At 35.1% G+C, this 22,642-nt stretch overlaps 1 protein-coding gene across 1 annotated transcript; it reads right to left on the bottom strand.

Moving 5' to 3' along the window:
• Positions 1-2,501: 2,501 nt before the first annotated feature.
• LOC101901652 (supporter of activation of yellow protein) lies at positions 2,502-21,539 on the bottom strand. The gene is made up of 12 exons (XM_059122262.1): positions 21,413-21,539; positions 19,090-19,221; positions 14,954-19,037; positions 14,667-14,881; positions 5,987-6,075; positions 5,759-5,911; positions 5,245-5,691; positions 4,918-5,190; positions 4,557-4,848; positions 4,333-4,492; positions 4,085-4,273; positions 2,502-3,365 (listed from the first exon to the last, which is right to left on the bottom strand). Exons 3-12 carry the CDS (start codon positions 18,858-18,860, stop codon positions 2,863-2,865), a joined length of 6,228 nt encoding a protein of 2,075 aa, XP_058978245.1. The 5' UTR covers positions 18,861-19,037; positions 19,090-19,221; positions 21,413-21,539; the 3' UTR covers positions 2,502-2,862.
• Positions 21,540-22,642: the final 1,103 nt, after the last annotated feature.

Raw genomic sequence — 22,642 nt, 5'->3', positions numbered from 1 at the left:
ATCGGTTCAAATATGGCTATAGCTCCCATATATATGTTTTATCCGTTTTGGTGGTAAAGTCCCTCATATGCGTAATATGGACTCCACAACAATGAGCTTTGTTACCAGATATCAGATACAGCTCTGAAATTAGTGTTTCAAATTTTGTCAAGATCGCTTTAGAATTGGATATAGGTCCCATATAAATCTTCAACCGATTTCGGGTTAATATCAGTCCAAATGACCTGATTTTTTGGCATATCCGACCAAATTAAGTCTACAAGCAAATACATAAAATTTTTGAAAATCTGTTTAGATGTACCTATAGCTCCCATATATATGTTTTATCCGATTTGGGATTTAAAGTCCGTCACACACGTAATATTCACTCTACAAGAATTGTATTTGGTACTAGATAACTTATAAAATTTTTGAAAATCGATTTAGATATACCTATAGCTCCCATATATATGTTTTATCCGATTTGGGGTTTAAAGTCCGTCACACGCGTAATATGCACTCTACAAGAATTGTATTTGGTACTAGATAACTTATGGATCTCGAAAATACCTCTGTCAAATTTAATCGAGATAGGATCAGATTAGGATATAGCTTCCATATGCATGTCAGTTCGTCCGTCCGTCTACCCATGTATTTTTGCGATTGAAATGAAATTTTGCAAACAATGTTTGTTTGGCCCACGGATGAACTCTAATGAGATTGGTGAAAATCTGTTTATATTTAGGTATAGCTCCCATATATATCTTCAAACCCAATGGCCAATATATGTCCAAATGACCTACGTTTTGGCACATCCGACCGCATTCGGTGTAGAAGCAAGTACATCAAATTTATGTGTTTAATCCGATTTGGGTTTTTAAGTTCCTCAAATGCGTAATATACACTCTGCAAGAGTGTTATTTGGTACAGGGCATTGAAAATACGTATTCCAAATTTTATCGAGATCGGTTCAGATTAGGATGTAGCTTTCATATATATCCTTATCCGACACAAGGTTTTTTGTGCACCAAATGACTAATAAATTTTGCCAATTCCTAGTGAATTCATCGTAGAAACAAGTACTTCAAATTTGGTAAAATCGGTTCAAATATAGTTATAGCTCCCATATATATGTTTTATCCGATTTGATGATAAAGTCCCTTATATGCGTAATATAGACTCCACAACAATGAGCTTTGGTACCAGATATCAGATACATCTGTGAAATTAGTGTTTTAAATTTTGTCAAGATCAGTTCAGAATTGGATATAGCTCCCATATAAATCTTCAACCGATTTCAGGTTAATAGTACACCAAATGGCCAATAACAGTCCAAATGACATACATTTTGGCACATCCGACCGAATTCAGTGTAGAAGCAAGTACATCAAATGTTTCATCCGATTTGGGGTTTTAAGTCCCTCACATGCGTAATATGCACTCCTAAACAATGATATTTGATACCGGGCATCAGATACTGCTCGAAAATACCTCCGCCAAACTTTTTTGAGATTGGTTAAGATTTTTATATAGCTTCGATATACATCTTCATCCGATTTTACGGTTATTGCTCACCATATATGTAATATTAGCCCAAATTGAATAGAGTTTTTCATATTCAACCTAATTTTACCGTTTAGTGAAACTCGGTCCGGTATATCTATTGCTCTAATAAATATTTTTAATATAATCCTCATCGAAATAATTTTATGCACTATACTGCAATGTTATTTGGTAGGATCTACGTCACAAGTTAAGTTTTCACCACTAGATGACTAATGGCCGCAGTTCTGGCTAGATTAACAGAACCACTGATTGTTCCCTCAATAATCTAAAAATTAACCTGCCTCCAACCTGTCTAAACGATTGTGCGAAATTTGTTGGAATAGTTAGTACACTTTGCATCTAGCCTATGATACTTGCACCAATGGAAATATGTGCACGTGCTATCAATTATAACCCACGCAGCAATCATTTCCGTGTCATCTTACCTTAAAATAAACTGTTGTACAGAACGTTGTATTGTTTGTGACCTAAGCATACAACTTGACTACTCACAGAGTTGTACCAACGGTTGTAACATATATCCCTTGCTTTACTACCAATGGAGGGACTGACTGACAGACACACAGACCTCATTATGCCGTAGGGAATAAGATTATTATTCTGATGAACTGCAGATGGAATAAAAAGGTTATGTACCCTCTATACTATGGGGTAAGCAGAAAAACACCAGGGAATCTTTTTATAGATTGTGTGTTCAAGCAATGTTTTGTAGCCAAAAACGTCCAGAGGTGTATTACACTATATGCATATATTTGTTTATGCAGTATATTATGATTGAAGCTTTATTGTGGTTGTAAAATATTGGTCGTAGAAAATAAATGTGGAGTTCTCACATCAATGTTAGGCTTTTTGGGTTTTTATTGTATTGAATGTCTGCAAATTCTTCGCACACTTTCCTTCTGGCTATTCTCGATTTGAGATGCTAATCAATGTGCTAGTATTAAACCACGAGTTGATTTGTTAGAAAGGACTATCATATTTTATTAAAAGTAATTTGTGTGACTTAATATACAATTTTGGGGATCAGAAAAATTATTCGTACAGATCAGTCAAAAACATGTTCTGAATTTACATATATACTTTCTTTTCCACAAAACAAACCAATTGGTAATGTTTATAAATGCACTTTTCCATTTTTAATTCGCATAAAATAAAAAATACATAAATATATTAAAGTAAAAACTATATTCTGTTGCCCAACCTGCGCTCTTTTCGAAGTTCTTCCTCATTAGAACTAGTCTGTTATAAATTCGTTGAAGAACAAGGTGATTGCTTCGGTGGCTGCGGCTTGGGAAAATGCCACCGTATAACCCCCACTCAGGCAACTACTGGCGGAGGGGCATTTTTAGAGTTTGTCAAAAGCATACCGCTTTCACTTTTCTCTGAACAACTTAACTCCTCACTTGGTTTCACGTTCGACCCAATGCTACTCGCAGTGTCTTCCGTTGTGGTTTCCGTGTACGCTGCATCTGCACTCAATGTTGGTGTCATCGAAGATACTACACCAGGTGAACTACTTGGATCACTACCGCGCGCACCTGGAGAAAGAGCAAGTCCATTTGAAATGTTGTGAAATGATGTTTGGTTCCTCTTTGTCGCTTTCATTTTGGCGCACGGAACACACAGCATAGAGGTATGTTCTTTAACCTTTGTAATCGGATCCACGCGATATTCATTGACCCATTTGAGCCTTTTATGGCGATGCTGTTTACCCTGATCTCCACTTGGAGAGTTCAACAACTGATTATAGGATGGTATGCCTTCCGGTGTGGTTGCCCCACATCTCATACAAATACTGCAACGATTGCAACTCCAACGGCCTGGAAAACAAAAAAAAAATATATATATATATATATATATAAGTACTCTTACTACCTTCCATATAACTTAGCTTCAAATAATATATATTTATATAAATAAGTTGCATTATGTTAGTAATTTATGTTCTCTGGAATTTTGTTTCTGCAAACTTCTTATGAAAGGTGACCCCAATACAAAAGCTTTTATGAACTACATCCATTCTAGTGAACACTACTTAATTTCGAAACATATAAATATCCGAGTATTTCTTTAGGACATAGTGGATACTAAATGACCTTCTAAAAGCTGGTGATGTAAAAGTACAGTTTTTCCGAACAGAGAAGTAATAATATTAAAAGATATACGAGCTCATAGATAATTCTATTTAACATATATGTTATGTTATGGTACAACATGTTATGCAGATCAATATACAATAGATTAGAAAAGACGAAACATATTCACGACTGTTCATCTTAGACAAACTTAGCTACACTATTTAGATTACGTTTCCATTCCAACAAATTATATTCAGATGTCCCTGTTGACACTTCAATGACATAAAGGATCTGTGGCATCAAAAATGTATGAGTAGTTCTAATTTTGACCCAAGTAGGAAAATAAGGCCTACTAGAATATATTTTACGCAAAATGAAGTATACTTTAGATTTAATATAATCAGAGTAGAATTCGAAGTTAGAATCTATATGTACTACACTGTGAAAGATCATTTTCTTACCTTCAGGCACCGCCTTTATTCCAAGGCAATATATGTGAAAACCACGATCGCATTGTTCACAATATAACATTTTATTTCCATCCTGTTTTTGTTTGCATTTAATGCAGCACTTACAATCAGCACATTGCCAATTGTAATTGCGAACACGGAGTGTCATCCGCCGCGGCATCTCAATACAGCTAGGGTGAACTGAAAAACATATATTGAAAATAACAGAAGGCATTGTTTGCTTTACTTAACTGCCTTACCTTTCCGTCGGCATGTATAGCATTGCACAAACAATTCTGGCATGTCATTCAGATTGCGATTATGCGGGCGCAAACAAACCGCACAGATAGCCGGGGAATCCTCTTCATCCGAAACATCTTCTGACGACAATGACGATGATGAACAAGAAGAATCGGAATCCTGCGGACATGATCATATGCACAAATTTTTATATCCTGCTTGCAACCAAATTATATTTACTTACACTTTCTGAGGATGATTCATCTGACGAAGAAGAACCACTAGAATTCCTTGTCGATGCCGAAGTACCTGGTATTGGTGGTATTTTAAATTCGGCAAAACTATTTTCATAAGGACGATTTAGACGTGCACATCGTTTGTTTTGCCGTTTTGTTGACAATGTTCTTGATTCCGCCAGGTCAACTTTATTATCAACACTTTCGGTTGCGGAGTCCGTATCAGAGCTGTTATTTTCCTGCCCATTATCTTGCCAGAGTTTAAATGGAAGTTCCAAAATTGTGTTTAGTGGTACTTTCCTGTATAAGGATATTTAGAAATATTTTTTTAATCGTCCTACACTTTAGATGTATGTTTTGATGTGATACCTTAGTTCCAGTGCTGAGTAATTGTAATACTTCTCACAAAATTGGCCAGGAACCAGAGATAGTGGGTAATGAGAATCCCTCGGTTTTCGAGGTTCACAAATACGTGGCTGCAGGAGAGTAGGAGGTTCTGCAATGTTCTCAGCTTTAGCAGCTAATGCTACAGCATCCGCAACCGGCCGATTAATTACTGTCGAAATCGGAGCAGTGCGTGGGCAGGGTTTATTAACCACTAACGTTTGTAAATCGAGGAAAGACAAACGTTCATCTTTGCGACTGAAACAATAGTTCATTAATTTTCTGTCGGAAATAATACATTAAAATACCTACGTTCGGTTGAAATATGAGTTCCATTTACTGGTAGATAATAACGCTCTTTCACGTGCTTGTAAGCCCCTTCCAGCTACATTGAGACCCAAGGACTTTTGCTTAGCTTCTATTTCTCGCAAATGTTTTTGTCTCACGAAATCCTTATACTCTTCATATTTATCATAAAAGTCGGTATACATAATGTCCAAAATATCGGATGCCCATACAGCTGTTATACCCAAATCGCACATTTTTTCAGTTACCAGACCTTTTTCTTGCAGCCAATTTCGCTCCTCCATATCTATTTGACGCCGAGGCAATTCGGGATATTTCCGTTTGAAGCTTTTTATGCCCAAGTACATGGCAACTTGTTCCTGAATCATAAAAGTGTCACGATTTTTTGATGGACAACAGCCCTTTGGTGGTGGCCAATCATATTCAGCTATAGAGGCAACCGTAAACTCCGCACTAAAACAGAAATAACAACAATTGATTGTTAGTAGAACTCTAGACGTTTATACATCGCCTTACTTACTCTTCTGCAACACACACTTCCATTTTCTTTTTTTTCATGGGTTTCCTAGCAGTAGAAGCACTTTGCGATGAAAAAGAAATGTTTGAATCCAAGATACTGTTATTACTTATCACAGAGGATTGGGATTCTTCATTAGTATAAAAATCCGGTTGGCTGGAAATAGTTTAAAATAGTCACATGATTTCAGTTATAATTTTATAATTATTTTATAATTTATTGATTGTATACCTTGTATGCAGTGGCGAAGACTGTGGCTGCATGCTAGAATGTGATAAATCAGCGCTCATTCTGGTATCCTCTTCGAATACTTGGGGTGCCTACAAAGTGAAGAACGTAAGCAATATTTATTCAATATTCAGTTACTAAAAATATAAATAATCTGTTCAACTATTTTCAAACAATAAGCTACTTGTCCTAGATTTATGTTCTATTTTTAGACAACGGTCCGAAACCCCCACACTTGAATGCGCCATTTGTACAAGTATATTTCAAAACACTATTAATGTAAAACTTTTGCTTCAAGTTTACAATTTATATAAGTATGTAGTATGAAAACAGTGTGTTGTATGTACCGCCGATCATATGTTTGGAAGTAAATTTTTTCTTTAAAACGCATGTTTAACATATTCAATAGAAACTCGAGCTCAGTAAACAGTTCTTCGTTGCAGATAGGTCAATTTGAATTCCTTCCATTGTCTGCGACTGTTTTAAGTGTTAAGGTCCGAAGTAGCTACCGTTGAATGTGTCAATTTTACGAGTATATTTCATAAATTATTAATGTATATCCTCAAAACAAAACCGATGGAACTTATGCGGATTGATGGCTTGTCCCCTGGTAAACATTGCCACCTTTCTCTATTAATAAAAACAACCTTGTTTTATAAGAAAAAAAAAACAATTATGGGATTAAGCCTAACTATTCTGCCACATCAAAATAACTACGATATGAAGTCCTGGGTTTATATTAATTTTTTAGACAATGGTATAAATTGTTGATTAATGTTTACAATTTATATAAGTATAAAGCATGAAGACGGTCTGTTGCATATACCACCGACCATATGCTTGTAAGTAAAATTCATATTTAAAATGCATTTCTGAAATATTAAGTAAAAACTCGAGGTCAGTAAACAGTTCTTCGTTGCAGATAGGTCACATTGAATCCCTTCTATTATCTTCGATAGTCTTACGTATTAAGGTCGGAAGTTCCTACTGTTGAATGCGTCATTTCTATGAGTATATTTCAAAAAATATATCCCCAGACAAAACCCAAGGTAACTGATATGGATTGGTGGCTGAAACCATGGTATTACCTCCTTAATGCCTTGGTAAACATTGCCATTTTTCTCCAATAATAAAAGCAACCTTATGTTTATATAAAAAAAACAAATTATGGAATTAAGCCTAACTTTTATGCAACATCAAAATAACTACGGGTTTCTGTCAATTTTTTAGACAACGGTCCGAAGAACCCACCCTCGAATGTGTCATTTATATGAATATATTTGAATAAACTATTAATGTAAAAATTTTGCTTAATGTTTACAATTTATATAAGTATGTAGTAAAAAAGAGTCTGTTACATATACCGCCGGATCACATGCTTGCAAAACTTGTGCTCAGTAAACCGTTCTTCGGTGCAGATCGGTCACTTAGAATCTCCTCCTTTGTCTGCGATTGTTTTAAGTGTTAAGGTCCGAAGTATCAACTGTTGAATGCGTCAATAGTATGAGTATATTTCTAAAACTATTAATGTATACCCCAGACAAAGACGAAGGTAACTGATAAGGATTGGTTGCTGAAACCATGATATTTCCTTCCTCATCCACGGGTACACATTACTATATTTTTCCAACAATAAAAGCAACCTAGTTTTTATAAAAAGAAAACAAATTTGGTATTAAGCCTTAATATTCTGCAACATCAAAATAACTACGGGTTTATGTTCATTTTTAAGACAACGGTCCGAAGAACCCAAACTTGAATGCATCATTTATATGAATATATTTGAGAAAACTATTATTGTAAAACTTTTGCAAATCGGCCACTTAGAATCTCCTCCATTGTTTGCGATTGTTTTAATTGTTAAGGTCCGAAGTACCTACTGTTTAATACCTCAATTGTATGAGTATATTTCAAAAACTATTAATGTATAACCCCAGACAAAAATCAAAGGAACTGATAAGGATTGGTGGCTTGTCCTCTTGTAAACATTACCACCTTTCTCTTTTAATAAAAACAACCTTGTTTTATAAAAAAACAATTATGGGATTAAGCCTAACTATTCTGCCACATCAAAATAACTACGGTATCAAGTCTTGGGTTTATATTCATTTTTTAGACAACGGTATAAATTGTTGCTTAATGTTTACAATTTATATAAGTATAAAGCATGAAGACAGTCTGTTGGATATACCGCTGATCATATGCTTGTAAGTAAAATTCATCTTTGAAACGCTTTTCTTAGATATTAAGTAAAAACTCGAGGTCAGTAAACAGTTCTTCGTTGCAGATAGGTCACATTGAATCCCTTCTATTATCTGCGATAGTTTTAAGTATTAAGGTCGGAAGTATCTACGATTGAATGCGTCATTTGTATGAGTATATTTCAAAACCTATATCCCCAGACAAAAACCAGAGGAACTGTTATGGATTGGTGGCTGAAACCATGGTATTACCTCCTTAATCCCTTGGTAAACATTAGCATCTTTCTCCAATAATAAAAGCAACCTTGTTTTTATAAAAAACAATTATGGGATTAATCCTAACTATTCTGTAACATCAAAATAACAACGGTTTATGTCCATTTTTTAGACAACGGTCCGAAGAACCCACCCTTGAAAGCGTCATTTGTATGACGCATTGGATCTCTTCTATTGTCTGCGATAGTTTTAAGTATTAAGTTCGGAAGTTCCTACTGTTGAATGCGTCATTTCTGAGTATATTTCAAAAAATATATCCCCAGACAAAACCCAAGGTAACTGATATGGATTGGTGGCTGAAACCATGGTATTACCTCCTTAATGCCTTGGTAAACATTGCCATCTTTCTCCAATAATAAAAGCAACCTTGTTTTTACAAAAAAAATATGGGATTAAGCCTAACTATTCTGCAACATCAAAATAGCAACCTTGTTTTAAAAAAAAAAATATGGGATTAAGCCTAACTATTCTGCAACATCAAAATAACTACGGGTTTATGTCCATTTTTTAGACAACGGTCCGAAGAACCCACCCTTGAAAGCGTCATTTGTATGACGCATTGGATCTCTTCTATTGTCTGCGATAGTTTTAAGTATTAAGGTCGGAAGTTCCTACTGCTGAATGCGTCATTTCTATGAATATCCCCAGACAAAACCCAAGGTAACTGATATGGATTGGTGGCTGAAGCCATGGTATTACCTCCTTAATGCCTTGGTAAACATTGCCATCTTTCTCCAATAATAAAAGCAACCTTGTTTTTACAAAAAAATATGGGATTAAGCCTAACTATTCTGCAACATCAAAATAGCAACCTTGTTTTTATAAAAAAATATGGGATTAAGCCTAACTATTCTGCAACATCAAAATAACTACGGGTTTATGTCCATTTTTTAGACAACGGTCCGAAGAACCCACCCTTGAAAGCGTCATTTGTATGACGCATTGGATCTCTTCTATTGTCTGCGATAGTTTTAAGTATTAAGGTCGGAAGTTCCTACTGTTGAATGCGTCATTTCTATGAGTATATTTCAAAAAATATATCCCCAGACAAAACCCAAGGTAACTGATATGGATTGGTGGCTGAAACCATGGTATTACCTCCTTAATGCCTTGGTAAACATTGCCATTTTTCTCCAATAATAAAAGCAACCTTATGTTTATATAAAAAAACAAATTATGGAATTAAGCCTAACTTTTATGCAACATCAAAATAACTACGGGTTTCTGTCAATTTTTTAGACAACGGTCCGAAGAACCCACCCTCGAATGTGTCATTTATATGAATATATTTGAATAAACTATTAATGTAAAAATTTTGCTTAATGTTTACAATTTATATAAGTATGTAGTAAAAAAGAGTCTGTTACATATACCGCCGGATCACATGCTTGCAAAACTTGTGCTCAGTAAACCGTTCTTCGGTGCAGATCGGTCACTTAGAATCTCCTCCTTTGTCTGCGATTGTTTTAAGTGTTAAGGTCCGAAGTATCAACTGTTGAATGCGTCAATAGTATGAGTATATTTCTAAAACTATTAATGTATACCCCAGACAAAGACGAAGGTAACTGATAAGGATTGGTTGCTGAAACCATGATATTTCCTTCCTCATCCACGGGTACACATTACTATATTTTTCCAACAATAAAAGCAACCTAGTTTTTATAAAAAGAAAACAAATTTGGTATTAAGCCTTAATATTCTGCAACATCAAAATAACTACGGGTTTATGTTCATTTTTAAGACAACGGTCCGAAGAACCCAAACTTGAATGCATCATTTATATGAATATATTTGAGAAAACTATTATTGTAAAACTTTTGCAAATCGGCCACTTAGAATCTCCTCCTTTGTTTGCGATTGTTTTAATTGTTAAGGTCCGAAGTACCTACTGTTTAATACCTCAATTGTATGAGTATATTTCAAAAACTATTAATGTATATCCCCAGACAAAAAATCAAAGGAACTGATAAGGATTGGTGGCTTGTCCTCTTGTAAACATTACCACCTTTCTCTATTAATAAAAACAACCTTGTTTTATAAAAAAACAATTATGGGATTAAGCCTAACTATTCTGCCACATCAAAATAACTACGGTATCAAGTCTTGGGTTTATATTCATTTTTTAGACAACGGTATAAATTGTTGCTTAATGTTTACAATTTATATAAGTATAAAGCATGAAGACAGTCTGTTGCATATACCGCTGATCATATGCTTGTAAGTAAAATTCATCTTTGAAACGCTTTTCTTAGATATTAAGTAAAAACTCGAGGTCAGTAAACAGTTCTTCGTTGCAGATAGGTCACATTGAATCCCTTCTATTATCTGCGATAGTTTTAAGTATTAAGGTCGGAAGTATCTACGATTGAATGCGTCATTTGTATGAGTATATTTCAAAACCTATATCCCCAGACAAAAACCAGAGGAACTGTTATGGATTGGTGGCTGAAACCATGGTATTACCTCCTTAATCCCTTGGTAAACATTAGCATCTTTCTCCAATAATAAAAGCAACCTTGTTTTTATAAAAAACAATTATGGGATTAAGCCTAACTATTCTGCAACATCAAAATAACAACGGTTTATGTCCATTTTTTAGACAACGGTCCGAAGAACCCACCCTTGAAAGCGTCATTTGTATGACGCATTGGATCTCTTCTATTGTCTGCGATAGTTTTAAGTATTAAGTTCGGAAGTTCCTACTGTTGAATGCGTCATTTCTGAGTATATTTCAAAAAATATATCCCCAGACAAAACCCAAGGTAACTGATATGGATTGGTGGCTGAAACCATGGTATTACCTCCTTAATGCCTTGGTAAACATTGCCATCTTTCTCCAATAATAAAAGCAACCTTGTTTTTACAAAAAAAATATGGGATTAAGCCTAACTATTCTGCAACATCAAAATAGCAACCTTGTTTTAAAAAAAAAAATATGGGATTAAGCCTAACTATTCTGCAACATCAAAATAACTACGGGTTTATGTCCATTTTTTAGACAACGGTCCGAAGAACCCACCCTTGAAAGCGTCATTTGTATGACGCATTGGATCTCTTCTATTGTCTGCGATAGTTTTAAGTATTAAGGTCGGAAGTTCGTACTGTTGAATGCGTCATTTCTATGAGTATATTTCAAAAAATATATCCCCAGACAAAACCCAAGGTAACTGATATGGATTGGTGGCTGAAACCATGGTATTACCTCCTTAATGCCTTGGTAAACATTGCCATCTTTCTCCAATAATAAAAGCAACCTTGTTTTTACAAAAAAAATATGGGATTAAGCCTAACTATTCTGCAACATCAAAATAACTACGGGGTTATGTCCATTTTTTAGACAACGGTCCGAAGAACCCACCCTTGAAAGCGTCATTTGTATGAATATATTTCAAAAAACTATTAATGTAAAGCTTTTGCCGATCATATGCTTAAGAGTAAAATTCTTCTTTAAAACGCATTTCTGACATATTAAGTAAAAACTCGAGCTCAGTAAACAGTTCTTCGTTGCAGATAGGTCACATTGAATCCCTTTCATTATCTGCGTTTGTTTCAAGTATTAAGTTCCGAAGTACCAACTGTTGATTGCGTTAACTGTATGAGTATATTTCAAAAACTATATCCCCAGACAAAAACCAAGGGAATTGATAAGGATTGGTGGGTGAAACTATGGTATTACCTCCTAATCGCCTGGTAAACATTACCATCTTTCTCCAATAATACAAGCAATCGTATTTTTATAAAAGAAAACAATTTTGGGATTAAGCCTAACTATTTTGCAACATCAAAACAACTACGGGTTTATGTTAATTTTTTGGACAACGGCCGAAAGACCCACTCTCGAAATCGTCATTTATATGAATAAATTTGTTGCATATACCACCGATCACATGCTTGCAAGTAAAACTCTAATCTACAACGCATTCCTAACATATTTAGTCAAAACTTGTGCTCAGTAAACAGTTCTTCGGTGCATATCAGTCACTTAGAATCTCCTCCTTTGACTGCGATTGTTTTAAGTCTTAAGGTCCGAAGTATCAACTGTTGAATGCGGCAATTGTATGAAAATATTTCAAAAACTATTAATGTATACCTCAGACAAAAACCAAGGGAACTGACAAGGATTGGTTGCTGAAACCATGATATTTCCTTCCTCATTCACGGGTACACATTACTATATTTCTCCAATAATAAAAACAACGTTGTTTTTATAAAAAAGAAACAATTTTGGGATTTAGCCTTAATATTCTGCAACATCAAAATAACAACGGGTTTATTTTCATTTTTAGACAACGGTCCGAAGAACCCAACTTTGAATGCATCATTTATATGAATATATTTGAGAAAACTATTATTGTAAAACTTTTGCAGATCGGCCACTTAGAATCTCCTCCTTTGTCTGCGATTGTTTTAAGTGTTATGGTCCGAAGTATCTACTGTTGAATACGTCAGTTGTATGAGTATATTTCAAAAACTATTAATGTATATCCCCAGACAAAAACCTCCCTAATCCCCTGGTAAACATAACAATCTTTTTCTTATAATAAAAACAGCCTTGTTTTTATAAAAAAAAACTATTATGGGATTAAGCCTATCTAAAAACTATTAATGTAAAACATGGCTTAATGTTTACAATTTATATAAGTATGTAGTATAAAAAGAGTCTTTTGCTTATACCGCCGATCACATGCTTGCAAGTAAAATTCTTCTTTAAAACTCATTTCTAATATATTCAGTAAAAACTTGTGCTCAGTAAAGTCCTTTGTTGCAGATCGGTCACATTGAATCTCTTCTATTGTCTGCGATAGTTTTAAGTATTAAGGTCGGAAGTACCTACTGTTGAATGCGTCAATTGTATGAATATATTTCAAAAACTAATGCATATCCCAAGACAAAAACCTCCCTAATCCCCTGGTAAACATAACCACCTATCTCCAATAAAAACAACCTTGTTAAAAAAAACAATTATGGGATTAAGCCTAAGTAATCTACAACATCAAAATAGCTAGGGGTTTATGTTCATTTTTTAGACAACGATCCGAAGAACCTACCCTTGAAAGCGTACTTTGTATGAATATATTCCAAAAACTATTAATGTAAAACGTTTGCTTAATGTTTGCAATTTAAATTCTTCTTTACAACGCATTTTTAATATATTCAGTAAAAACTTGGGCTCAGTAAACAGTTCTTTGTTGCAGATAGGTCACATTGAATCTCTTCTATTGTCTGCGATTGTTTTAAGTGTTAAGGTCCGAGGCACCTACTGTTGAAAGCGTCATTTTTATGAGTATATTTCAAAAACTATTAATATATATATTCCCAGACAAAAACCTCCCTAATCCCCTGGTAAACATTACCATCTTTCTCCAATAATAAAAACAACCTTGTTTTTATAAAAAAAAAAAACAATTATGGGGTTAAGACTAAGTACTCTGGAACATCAAAATAGCTACGGGTTTATGTTCATTTTTTATATAACGGTAAGAGAAACTATATGTGTGGATGCCACACGTACGTGGAATTCCGAAACAAGAAGTCCAAAGCCCGTAGAGTGAGACAGGGAGTTTAACAAGTTGGGGTGATATCTGCGGAACTGTTTAACCTCTACCTTTCCGGAATTCCTCGCACTCCAGACGGCATAGAGATCGTAACATATGCGGATGATTGTACGATCATGGCGTCGGGCCCAGTGGTCGATGACATATGCGAAAGGAATATGAAAATATCCGCAAGGAAATCAACGGCCACACTTTTTACCACATGGTACCGATGCAGTCGCAGATGCTATTAGCAATTATAAAATGAATGCCGTCCTCGGAGTCCCCCCCCCCCCCCCCCCTTTCAATGCAGCTAAAGAGCGTCAGCTGCCTAGACTAACCAGGGTAGTTTTGGTGCATTTACGTTCAGAATGGTGTACTCGTCTTAATTCGTAGTGGGCACGAATTGATGAAGATGTGCGTAACGCCTGCCCGATGTGTGATACAGTCCCACACGATACGCTGCACCTCTTTAATTGCACAGCCAAACCTACCCAACTCACTCCAGAAGATCTCTGGCTATAGCCCATCAAAGTAGCAATTTTGCAAATAGTTTAGATCGAAACAAATTGTGGGGCCATTGACACGTTAACAAATATTTACGAACAAAATGGCGATGACATTAATGCGCATAAAGTTACGAACGTAATGTTATTTTTAAAATCTACTTACCGGACTATACAATCCTTTTATCCTCTCTGGGTCTGGCGTGTGCTTTAGGGCACCTACACATCGCGGCCTATTCATAGCTATTGATTTTGCCGTTCCGGTGGAACCCCGACCCAAATTATGAGGACGATTACCTCGTCCAGGAGTACGTCCGCCTCGTACTCCCCGAAGACGACCTCTACCTCGGCATAAAGTAGTAGATGAACTTGTGGAATCGTCTGAATACAAACATATGTTTGTAAATATTTCATTAATGAATTATTTAATCAATTAATTTTGAATATACTGACCTTCTGAATTATCTGCACCGCTAAATTCACCTTGTACTTCTTCATTTTGCGATTCATCAAATCTTGATTTCGTGTGTACAGAAAGAGCCGATTCGTGCAGTTGTTGGGTTGCCATCATTGAAGAAAAATCATTAGGTTTAAACACAACATCCGGCAGAGGATCAGACGATAATATCGTTGTGGGCGGAAGCATGGAAGTTGCCTCAACTGTTGTTATTGTGTTCGTTGTACTACCATTGCTACTACTTGATGAAGAGGACATTGTCAAATCGATTTGTGAAGGCATTGAGGTGCTTGCACTATTTAAGATAGTTGTTGTGTTGATGTTTGCTGTGGACGAAATGTGAGAGCTAACAGATGATACTGATGAATTTGACTCTAGAAAGTGGTTAAAATCACTTTCGGTTTCGATTTCTTTTACCGCTCTCCTGCCATCAAGAGGAGCTATTAGCTTCCCGGTGGCGAGTCGGGATTCAATTTGGAGGGTATTTGGTGTATTACTTCTTCTTGAAGTTCTCAAAGGCGTTCTTAAATTTCTTTCACGCTTTGCAGCATCCACATTATTTTGATGTTCGATTACACCCTCGCCATCTTTAACAGAATCAACTAGAGCAGTGGCTACTATTGGTTGCTCGGCGTCTACCATATCTATTGCTAATCGCTTTCGTAACAATTGAACTCTTCGTGATTTATTGTCAACAGCATTTGCCGTTACATTTGTGGTTGTTTCTTCTTTGGTTTTTGAAGGAATCGCAACAACATCTGATTTTTTTGGTCGACCTCTTTTCTTAATAATAGGTGTCGAATTATCATTCTGGCACTGAACATCATCTTCAGAGTTAGATTGTATTGTGTTGCCAACTTCGTCTGCTGGAATGGGTAGTAAATGTTCATGTTTTTGCTTTCGCAACCGCTGATGGATAGGAAGTCCAGTTTGTGAAATAGTTGAAATATTTAAAGGATTATTTTCTAACACAGGGGTGGACGTATCCTGCTCGAAATTTTCATCGAAGTTTTCTCTATGTGTAGAGTTACTTTCACTGACTGTTTTGCCTGTGTTGTAATTGTCATTTTCTAATTTTCTCAATTTAGAGGGCAGTTCTTTTAGCCCATTGTCTACATTTATATTAAATTGATTTGAATTTTCACTATCAAGAGACGCCTGTCTTTTCAAGCTTACATTGTTGTTATTCATGGCAAGAAGGTGAGCCTCTTTTGTGTAACGCAACCCATTTTGAATTTCCTTGTTGACATTAGTAGAACAGGTATTATCAAATTGGGCGTCAGACGAATTTTGAGAGCTGCATTCAGGAGAATCGAGGATTTCTATAGAATCAATAATATTCTCCTCGCTGTTGCTATTAGATTGTGTAAGACTCGTGGCTAAATTATCGAGCGTCGAACCATTAGTAAGTAGCCGTTCCGTTAACTGAGGATATTTAAGTGAAGTTGATGAATTGTTCGCAGGATTTGCCATAGGTAGTGTTGGGGTATTGTCCATTGGACTGCCTTCAGCAATAACTTTTTTTATAACTGATGTTTCTCTTTGCAGTCGCTCCATCAAAATGCTTGTTGAAGGCACTACGTCGTTACATAAAGCAGTAGATTTTCTTTCTTCTTCATCGTCATTGTAATCAAATTGACTAAGTTGAGCTGGCGAACTCCCTGCAGAAGAAGTTAAATCCACAGTATCGATAATATTTTCAGTTTTAGGATATTCATTTAATGTCCCGCCGCCGTTGCATTCCGCTTCATGTGTGGTAGACGGCGGCTTATCTTTCATATGGGAGGCGTTTTGGAAAATTTGTGGTTCATGTTGCATTTTAAGACTCTCATCAATATCCATATCATCGGAATTACGATGTATGTTAGTAGATCTTTCGTTAGCCATGGCAATGTTAGCGGAACAGTCATTGACAAGTTGGTCATTAAACCCACAAAACTCTTGGGAGTTACTTGACTCTTCACCAACGTTTTCAACATTCAAAAGATCACTAAAATCGTCTACTTCAGCAGTAGCACTTAAGGGGTTAGCATTTTTATTTAAATCTGAGTGTGCATCGGCCACAATTTTGAGCTGAGGTGATCCCAAATTTTTTATAGTTAGTTTTGGTACAGTTTTATTATGTTCTGTTTCATAATCTTCCTGCTCTGCGTCATCGCTGATACCACTTTCTTCAGTTGAGGACGGTCGATTCAATGGATATTTTATTGAAAAGTCTGAATGATTAAGTGACTTTATTGTCATTTTCGTCACACCTTCTCTATTATCAAACTGCTTATCCATTTGAAGCGATTGTCTGCTTATTGTTATCTTAGGCACAGCCTGTTGCTTAGGTGATTCCAAAATAATATTGTCAGGCGATGCTTCTGGAGTACCTTTTATTTTATTGGACTTTAATGTTTCATTTGGCATATTGGTTTTTATTGTAAGTTTAGGAATTTTTTCCATTACAACACTGCCAGTGTCTGTGCTTGTATCATCTGGAATATCCAAGGACTTCGTTTTTATTGTCAGCTTTGGTATTCCTGCCGCATTCATGTGATCATTTCGTTGTGTGATAATAACTGCATGTTCCTGTCCAGTTTTTATAGTCAATTTGGGTATTTTTGAAAGTGCTGAATCCTCTGACATTTCCGTACACAGCATATTAGTCTTTATACAAAATTTGGGTATAGAAGGTTGCTCATTTGCTTTTGGCAGGGGCTTTATAGTAAATTTTGGTAAAGTTAATGTTGTTGATACTGCAGGTGAACTAGGAACAGCTGGGGACGTTAAGGACGACGAGCCCACTGATGAAGATGCTGATGTTGTCGATGAAGCAGGAGAAATATTCGAAATAATAGATTCGGTGTGACCGTCTGTTCCTGTCTTAATGGTTAACTTTGGTAATGGTGGTGTGTTAGCAGCCGATGTTGAATTTTGAGTTTCAATCGAGGTCGTGTCGTTGATTTTGATAGTTAGCTTTGGAACCACCGTTGTATGTGAGGAACCATTGTCCTCATTTTTTGATCGAATGGTTAACTTCGGTAAAATGTGGGGATCACTAATGTTTATGTTAGAAACTATTTCATCCTCAGCTGATGAAGAACATTCTTCGGACGATATTAAAACTTCATTGGCGGGTTCCTTCATAATTGGTTTAAAAATTATTTTAGGGGTGTGATGAGCATTATTAGTGCTGTGATGCTGCGTGCTTAGTAAATTTATTTTTAGTGGTTCCACTTTGCGTATATCTTCATCATTTGATGCAGTATCGTGAGATTCGCTAGCTGTCAGTTTTGGCAGTTTAAGTTTGATTTTATTTTTGTCACCATGGGATAAGGAACCCACAACATTATTATTTGAAGAAGTTGATTGATCATCACGATCACTTAAACCAGCATTGCCGTCTGTAGGACTGCGGTTAGAGACTCTGACCAATGTGTCATTTACGACTCTCACGTTACTATCATTGGTTCCCATTTCATTGGATAGAGGTCTCATTGATCGGTGGTTAATGATCTTAGCATTTACACGATTTAAAGATGAAAATTGGATTTCTGCTCTTGCATTGCCAGATGTTGATGGCAAATTTAATTCCTCTAAAGAGTCTGCTATATTACCATAATTGTTCGAGGTACTGCTAATTCGCACTGAAGACGTAACCACTGTTTCCAAATCAATGGATACTTCTTCTCCTTCACCTTCAGCCTGCAAAGGTAATAAAATATCCGTTGAAGTCGAACTCACTAATTGCTCTTGGTCTTCTTCAATGCCTGATCTATTATTTCTTTTCGAAGCAGTAGCTGCTTGTCTGCAACTTATATAAGATAACAATTGTTGATGGCGTTGATCGTCGTTTGTTGCGCGAGCTGCAGAATTTGTTTCCGAATCCGTCGATTTCCTTCGGTTTGTAACACTCATTGCTTAAGTGTGAATAACTTTGTTTTTTCCCAACGTATTATGCCCAGTACTCCTGGACGGATGTCCTTACTTTTACCAATTACGGCGGGCTTTCTGGTGTTGAAACGATAATATTTACCGCTGCAAATACACCATCATTACGCAATAATTTGGTTATTATCCATACGAATTAACAAGCTGCAAAGAAAAAATATTAATATGTGTAAATTGTTTTTGTTTTTTGTCTTACCTTTGACACGAATATAAACATGAAAATCCTTTTCAAAAATTTCTTTGCTAGCTAGTTTATAATACCTTCGTATTAATGAACAATTTTTAACAGCTTGTTTACGTGAAGATTACTTTTATCAGGACACAGTATCTGTGGAAATAGTCTTGTTATTGATTATATTTATATTTGCATATTATTGTTTCAACATCAAACCTTAATATTGCATATGAATTAAACAAAATAATTTAGATGTGTTGTGCTTTACATTTATATACAACATAGAATATAATCTTGCAGAAGCTCAATTCAATAATAGAACTTCCAAATGATGCCCACAATTTCTTCGCTTAACGCTAACAAACATCCGCTACTGAAAATTGTCAATTATTGTCATTAAAGATTGTTACCTACTTTTCATTTAAAACTAGAAAATAATCTGTACAATGGTGCTCAAACGTCTCTTGTTTATTTTACATGTATATGGATAACCATCTATAAAATTTAGATATCTCAACAGAAATATAAAGAAATAAATTTAAAGACACATTTTCATCTGGTTATTGGCCATTAGAGTCGTTCTTTGCATAAAAAACCGACAAAGCAATATTTCTGACCTTGTTCGAATTAAAGAGAATATAACATTTTTGTTTGGACCAGTTCAAGGGATGCTATAGGCATCAGTATATCCAATAAACATTGCTAACCACTACTTAACCGACCTTATGTTTTTACAATATAAAACGAACAATGTACCAAAGTTTGACAAAAAGTAAAAGTTTAAACAAAAGCCCAATAATACGCACATGGGTTTTGGGTATCAAGACAATGCGAAACCAGACAATACAAGCACAGACATTTAAGCCACACGACTTGGAACAAACATTCATTTGCAAAATCCCATTTTACAAAACACACTGCACATACATATTTCACTGTCTGAAAATACAAACACAGTTACATTTTACTCATACCACATCCATTCGATGCGAAAAATGAATTGTTCGTGCATTAAATATGGTCAAAAGGCAAAGGAAGAGATGAATAAGCACATAGAGAACAAAACATCAAACGACGAAAAAAGACGAAACGTTACGAGGAAAATCGAATATCCACTATAACACACGACACAATACAAAATAGTAAATGCTATTTAGTTGGATTTGGCTAAGACTAGCGTGAACTTTTTATCATTAAATAATTACGATTTGATTTCTATTTGCTATATTCAAGCCTTTGCACGTCGATTCAATAGTCGAACAAGCAATTGCATTTGTATATTATGAAAAATATATCGATTGCACATCTTCACACAACCTTCAGATGCGCATAAACAACAGCAACAAATAGCTCCGACATCAAAACTTAGCAAAACGAACAAATTTTACACGCGAGAAAAAAAATCATTCGATACATTTATGTCTGACATGCCAACAAACCAAACGTAGGAATACAAAGAAAATTTAGCTGTAGCAAGAAAGAAAACACACACAAACACGAGCAAATTTACAGTTCTTACAAAAGCCATAAACGCGGCACAGTAAAAATAAGCGTAAACAGTGATGACAACTTTCAAGAAAACTTTAAAAACGCCAAAAACGAGTTACTAGTCATATATGTTTTATTTTTTTTTTTATAAAACATTGCATACAATATACTACAGTTCGTTCATTTTACAAATAGCCATAAAGGCTTAGAACAGAGTATCTGTTAAAAACGAAAGAATTAGTTTTGTATGCATGAAAAACTTATCCCGCACAAAATTTTGGGAGCAATAAATGAATATTTTTAGTCTGGCAATATCGTGTACGAAAGCGGAGAAATGTGGCGTTCTGTTTGCGCTTCTCCATTCTCAGGAAAAATACAATTTCAATCATAATTCAAGAACACTGGGACATATTAAAAGATTCATAAATTATATTTTTTCCTCAAAATTGTGTCAAATCCTTTACCAGTCTATTAACGACAAACAAAACTAGTTTAGCATACATGTAAATTATGTAGCAATAAAACGATGTTAAAAACGACGAACAATTAAACACGAACCAAAATGCACAACCATCCAAACGCGGACATTGAATTGTTTTAGAAGAATGACACTCAATGAATATTAAATAATAAAATAATTCTCTTTTTATATTTTTCACGAATTCAATAAAGTGCAAGAATTGCCGAACCGAATTTATTTGCTTGGCAGGTTTTCTCCTTTTTCACGTTTTTCTCATCATAGCATTTCCTTTTTAGTATTGGTGCAGCTGTGTGTCCCACTTTCATTAATTTTTACAGGTTCTTCAATTGATAATAACTGATTTATTGTACTTTTCCTCAACGAACGTTAACTAACCATTTACACTTGCGTTATTATTTCCTTGCAATTATTTTTATGAAAACAAATTTTCAACAAAAAGAAAATACACTTCTTTTTATGACGCGTAAATAAAGACCACAGCCCCTCATATAAATTAATCGCCGTTGGTACTTTACAAATGGCGATGGCATTGCTCGTAAACGTCAAAAACATATCGGACTAGTCGATAAATACCTTAGTAACGAAGACGTATGTCGATTGTTTAATAAGCCGAATAAAGTTGTGCCACTTCTAGGAAAGCAAAAATAATTTATTTGGATGCATTTATATTAATCTATTGATTATGTATTCAATTAATATGGAGAAAAGGAAAACCTATATATAATTTCCGACATTTTACGATTTTGAGGATAATGTGGCGTTTCCACTGCACTTGATTCGCTCTCTGTTCGTTGTTTGACCCTTAACTATGAAAAAACTACCTAATTCTTCACACAAAATTTCCTGAGCGAACACTTATATTTGTACGTTGTTCAAATCAAATCACTCTCAGAACAACGAAAAAATATGTCCCATCCCTAAAATATGAGAGCATTTATCGGAAAAATAAATTATGACATTTAAAAATTAAAAATAGAAAAATTTAATGAAATTTTAAAAATTTTTGGGAAGACTGAAAATTATAAATGAAAACTACAATGTTGAATGGCGTATGTACATTCAAACGAAAGTAAATTTTGTTTTCTCTCTCATTCGAGGTGCGCATTTTGTCCACGAGTTGAAATTTCACACAGAAAACTGCAAACAAAAGAGGCAATATTTTCAAAATGTTTCTATCGGCAGAAAAAATGTTTGACAAGAGTCTCTCCAGCAGAATTTAAAAATGGAAAAACACAAAAATATGTTCAAAATGTCAACATTTACACAAAAAGTTGAAAACATGAATGAAAATTGTAAAATTAATGATGTAAAAAATCTTTGGGAGGAAAACAATAATTTCTTTTATTCATATAAGTGAGAATTTCATGTATTTTCGTATAAATTCCCATTAAAATCAACAAACAAAATTTTTGGAAAAAGGAATTATTTTACTATGAATTACGAATCGTGCCGTATGAACGGGTTAATTCGTGTACCTAATTCTGAGAGCGAACAACGTTGTTAGGTTTCCAATGGAAACATGCTATAAGCTAAATGACGAGCTGATGACAGCATTTACTAAAACAATAATCGGCACTCATTCCTCGTTTACTCAGTGAACAAACA

This window comes from Musca domestica, unplaced genomic scaffold, assembly GCF_030504385.1.
Source record: "Musca domestica strain aabys unplaced genomic scaffold, Musca_domestica.polishedcontigs.V.1.1 20, whole genome shotgun sequence".
NCBI classification, from domain to species: domain Eukaryota; kingdom Metazoa; phylum Arthropoda; class Insecta; order Diptera; family Muscidae; genus Musca; species Musca domestica.
Note: the sequence above shows the minus strand (reverse complement) of the source record. Positions and strands in the feature narration are given on the sequence as shown.

Excerpts from the sequence above, each read along its gene's own strand:
- LOC101901652 (XM_059122262.1), bottom strand. The coding sequence starts at position 18,860 with ATGAGTGTTACAAACCGAAGGAAATCGACGGATTCGGAAACAAATTCT. Across the intron at positions 5,912-5,986 it reads TCTTCGCCACTGCATACAAG|CCAACCGGATTTTTATACTA; the intron begins GTATACAATCAA and ends AACTATTTCCAG. Across the intron at positions 4,849-4,917 it reads TACTCAGCACTGGAACTAAG|GAAAGTACCACTAAACACAA; the intron begins GTATCACATCAA and ends ATCCTTATACAG.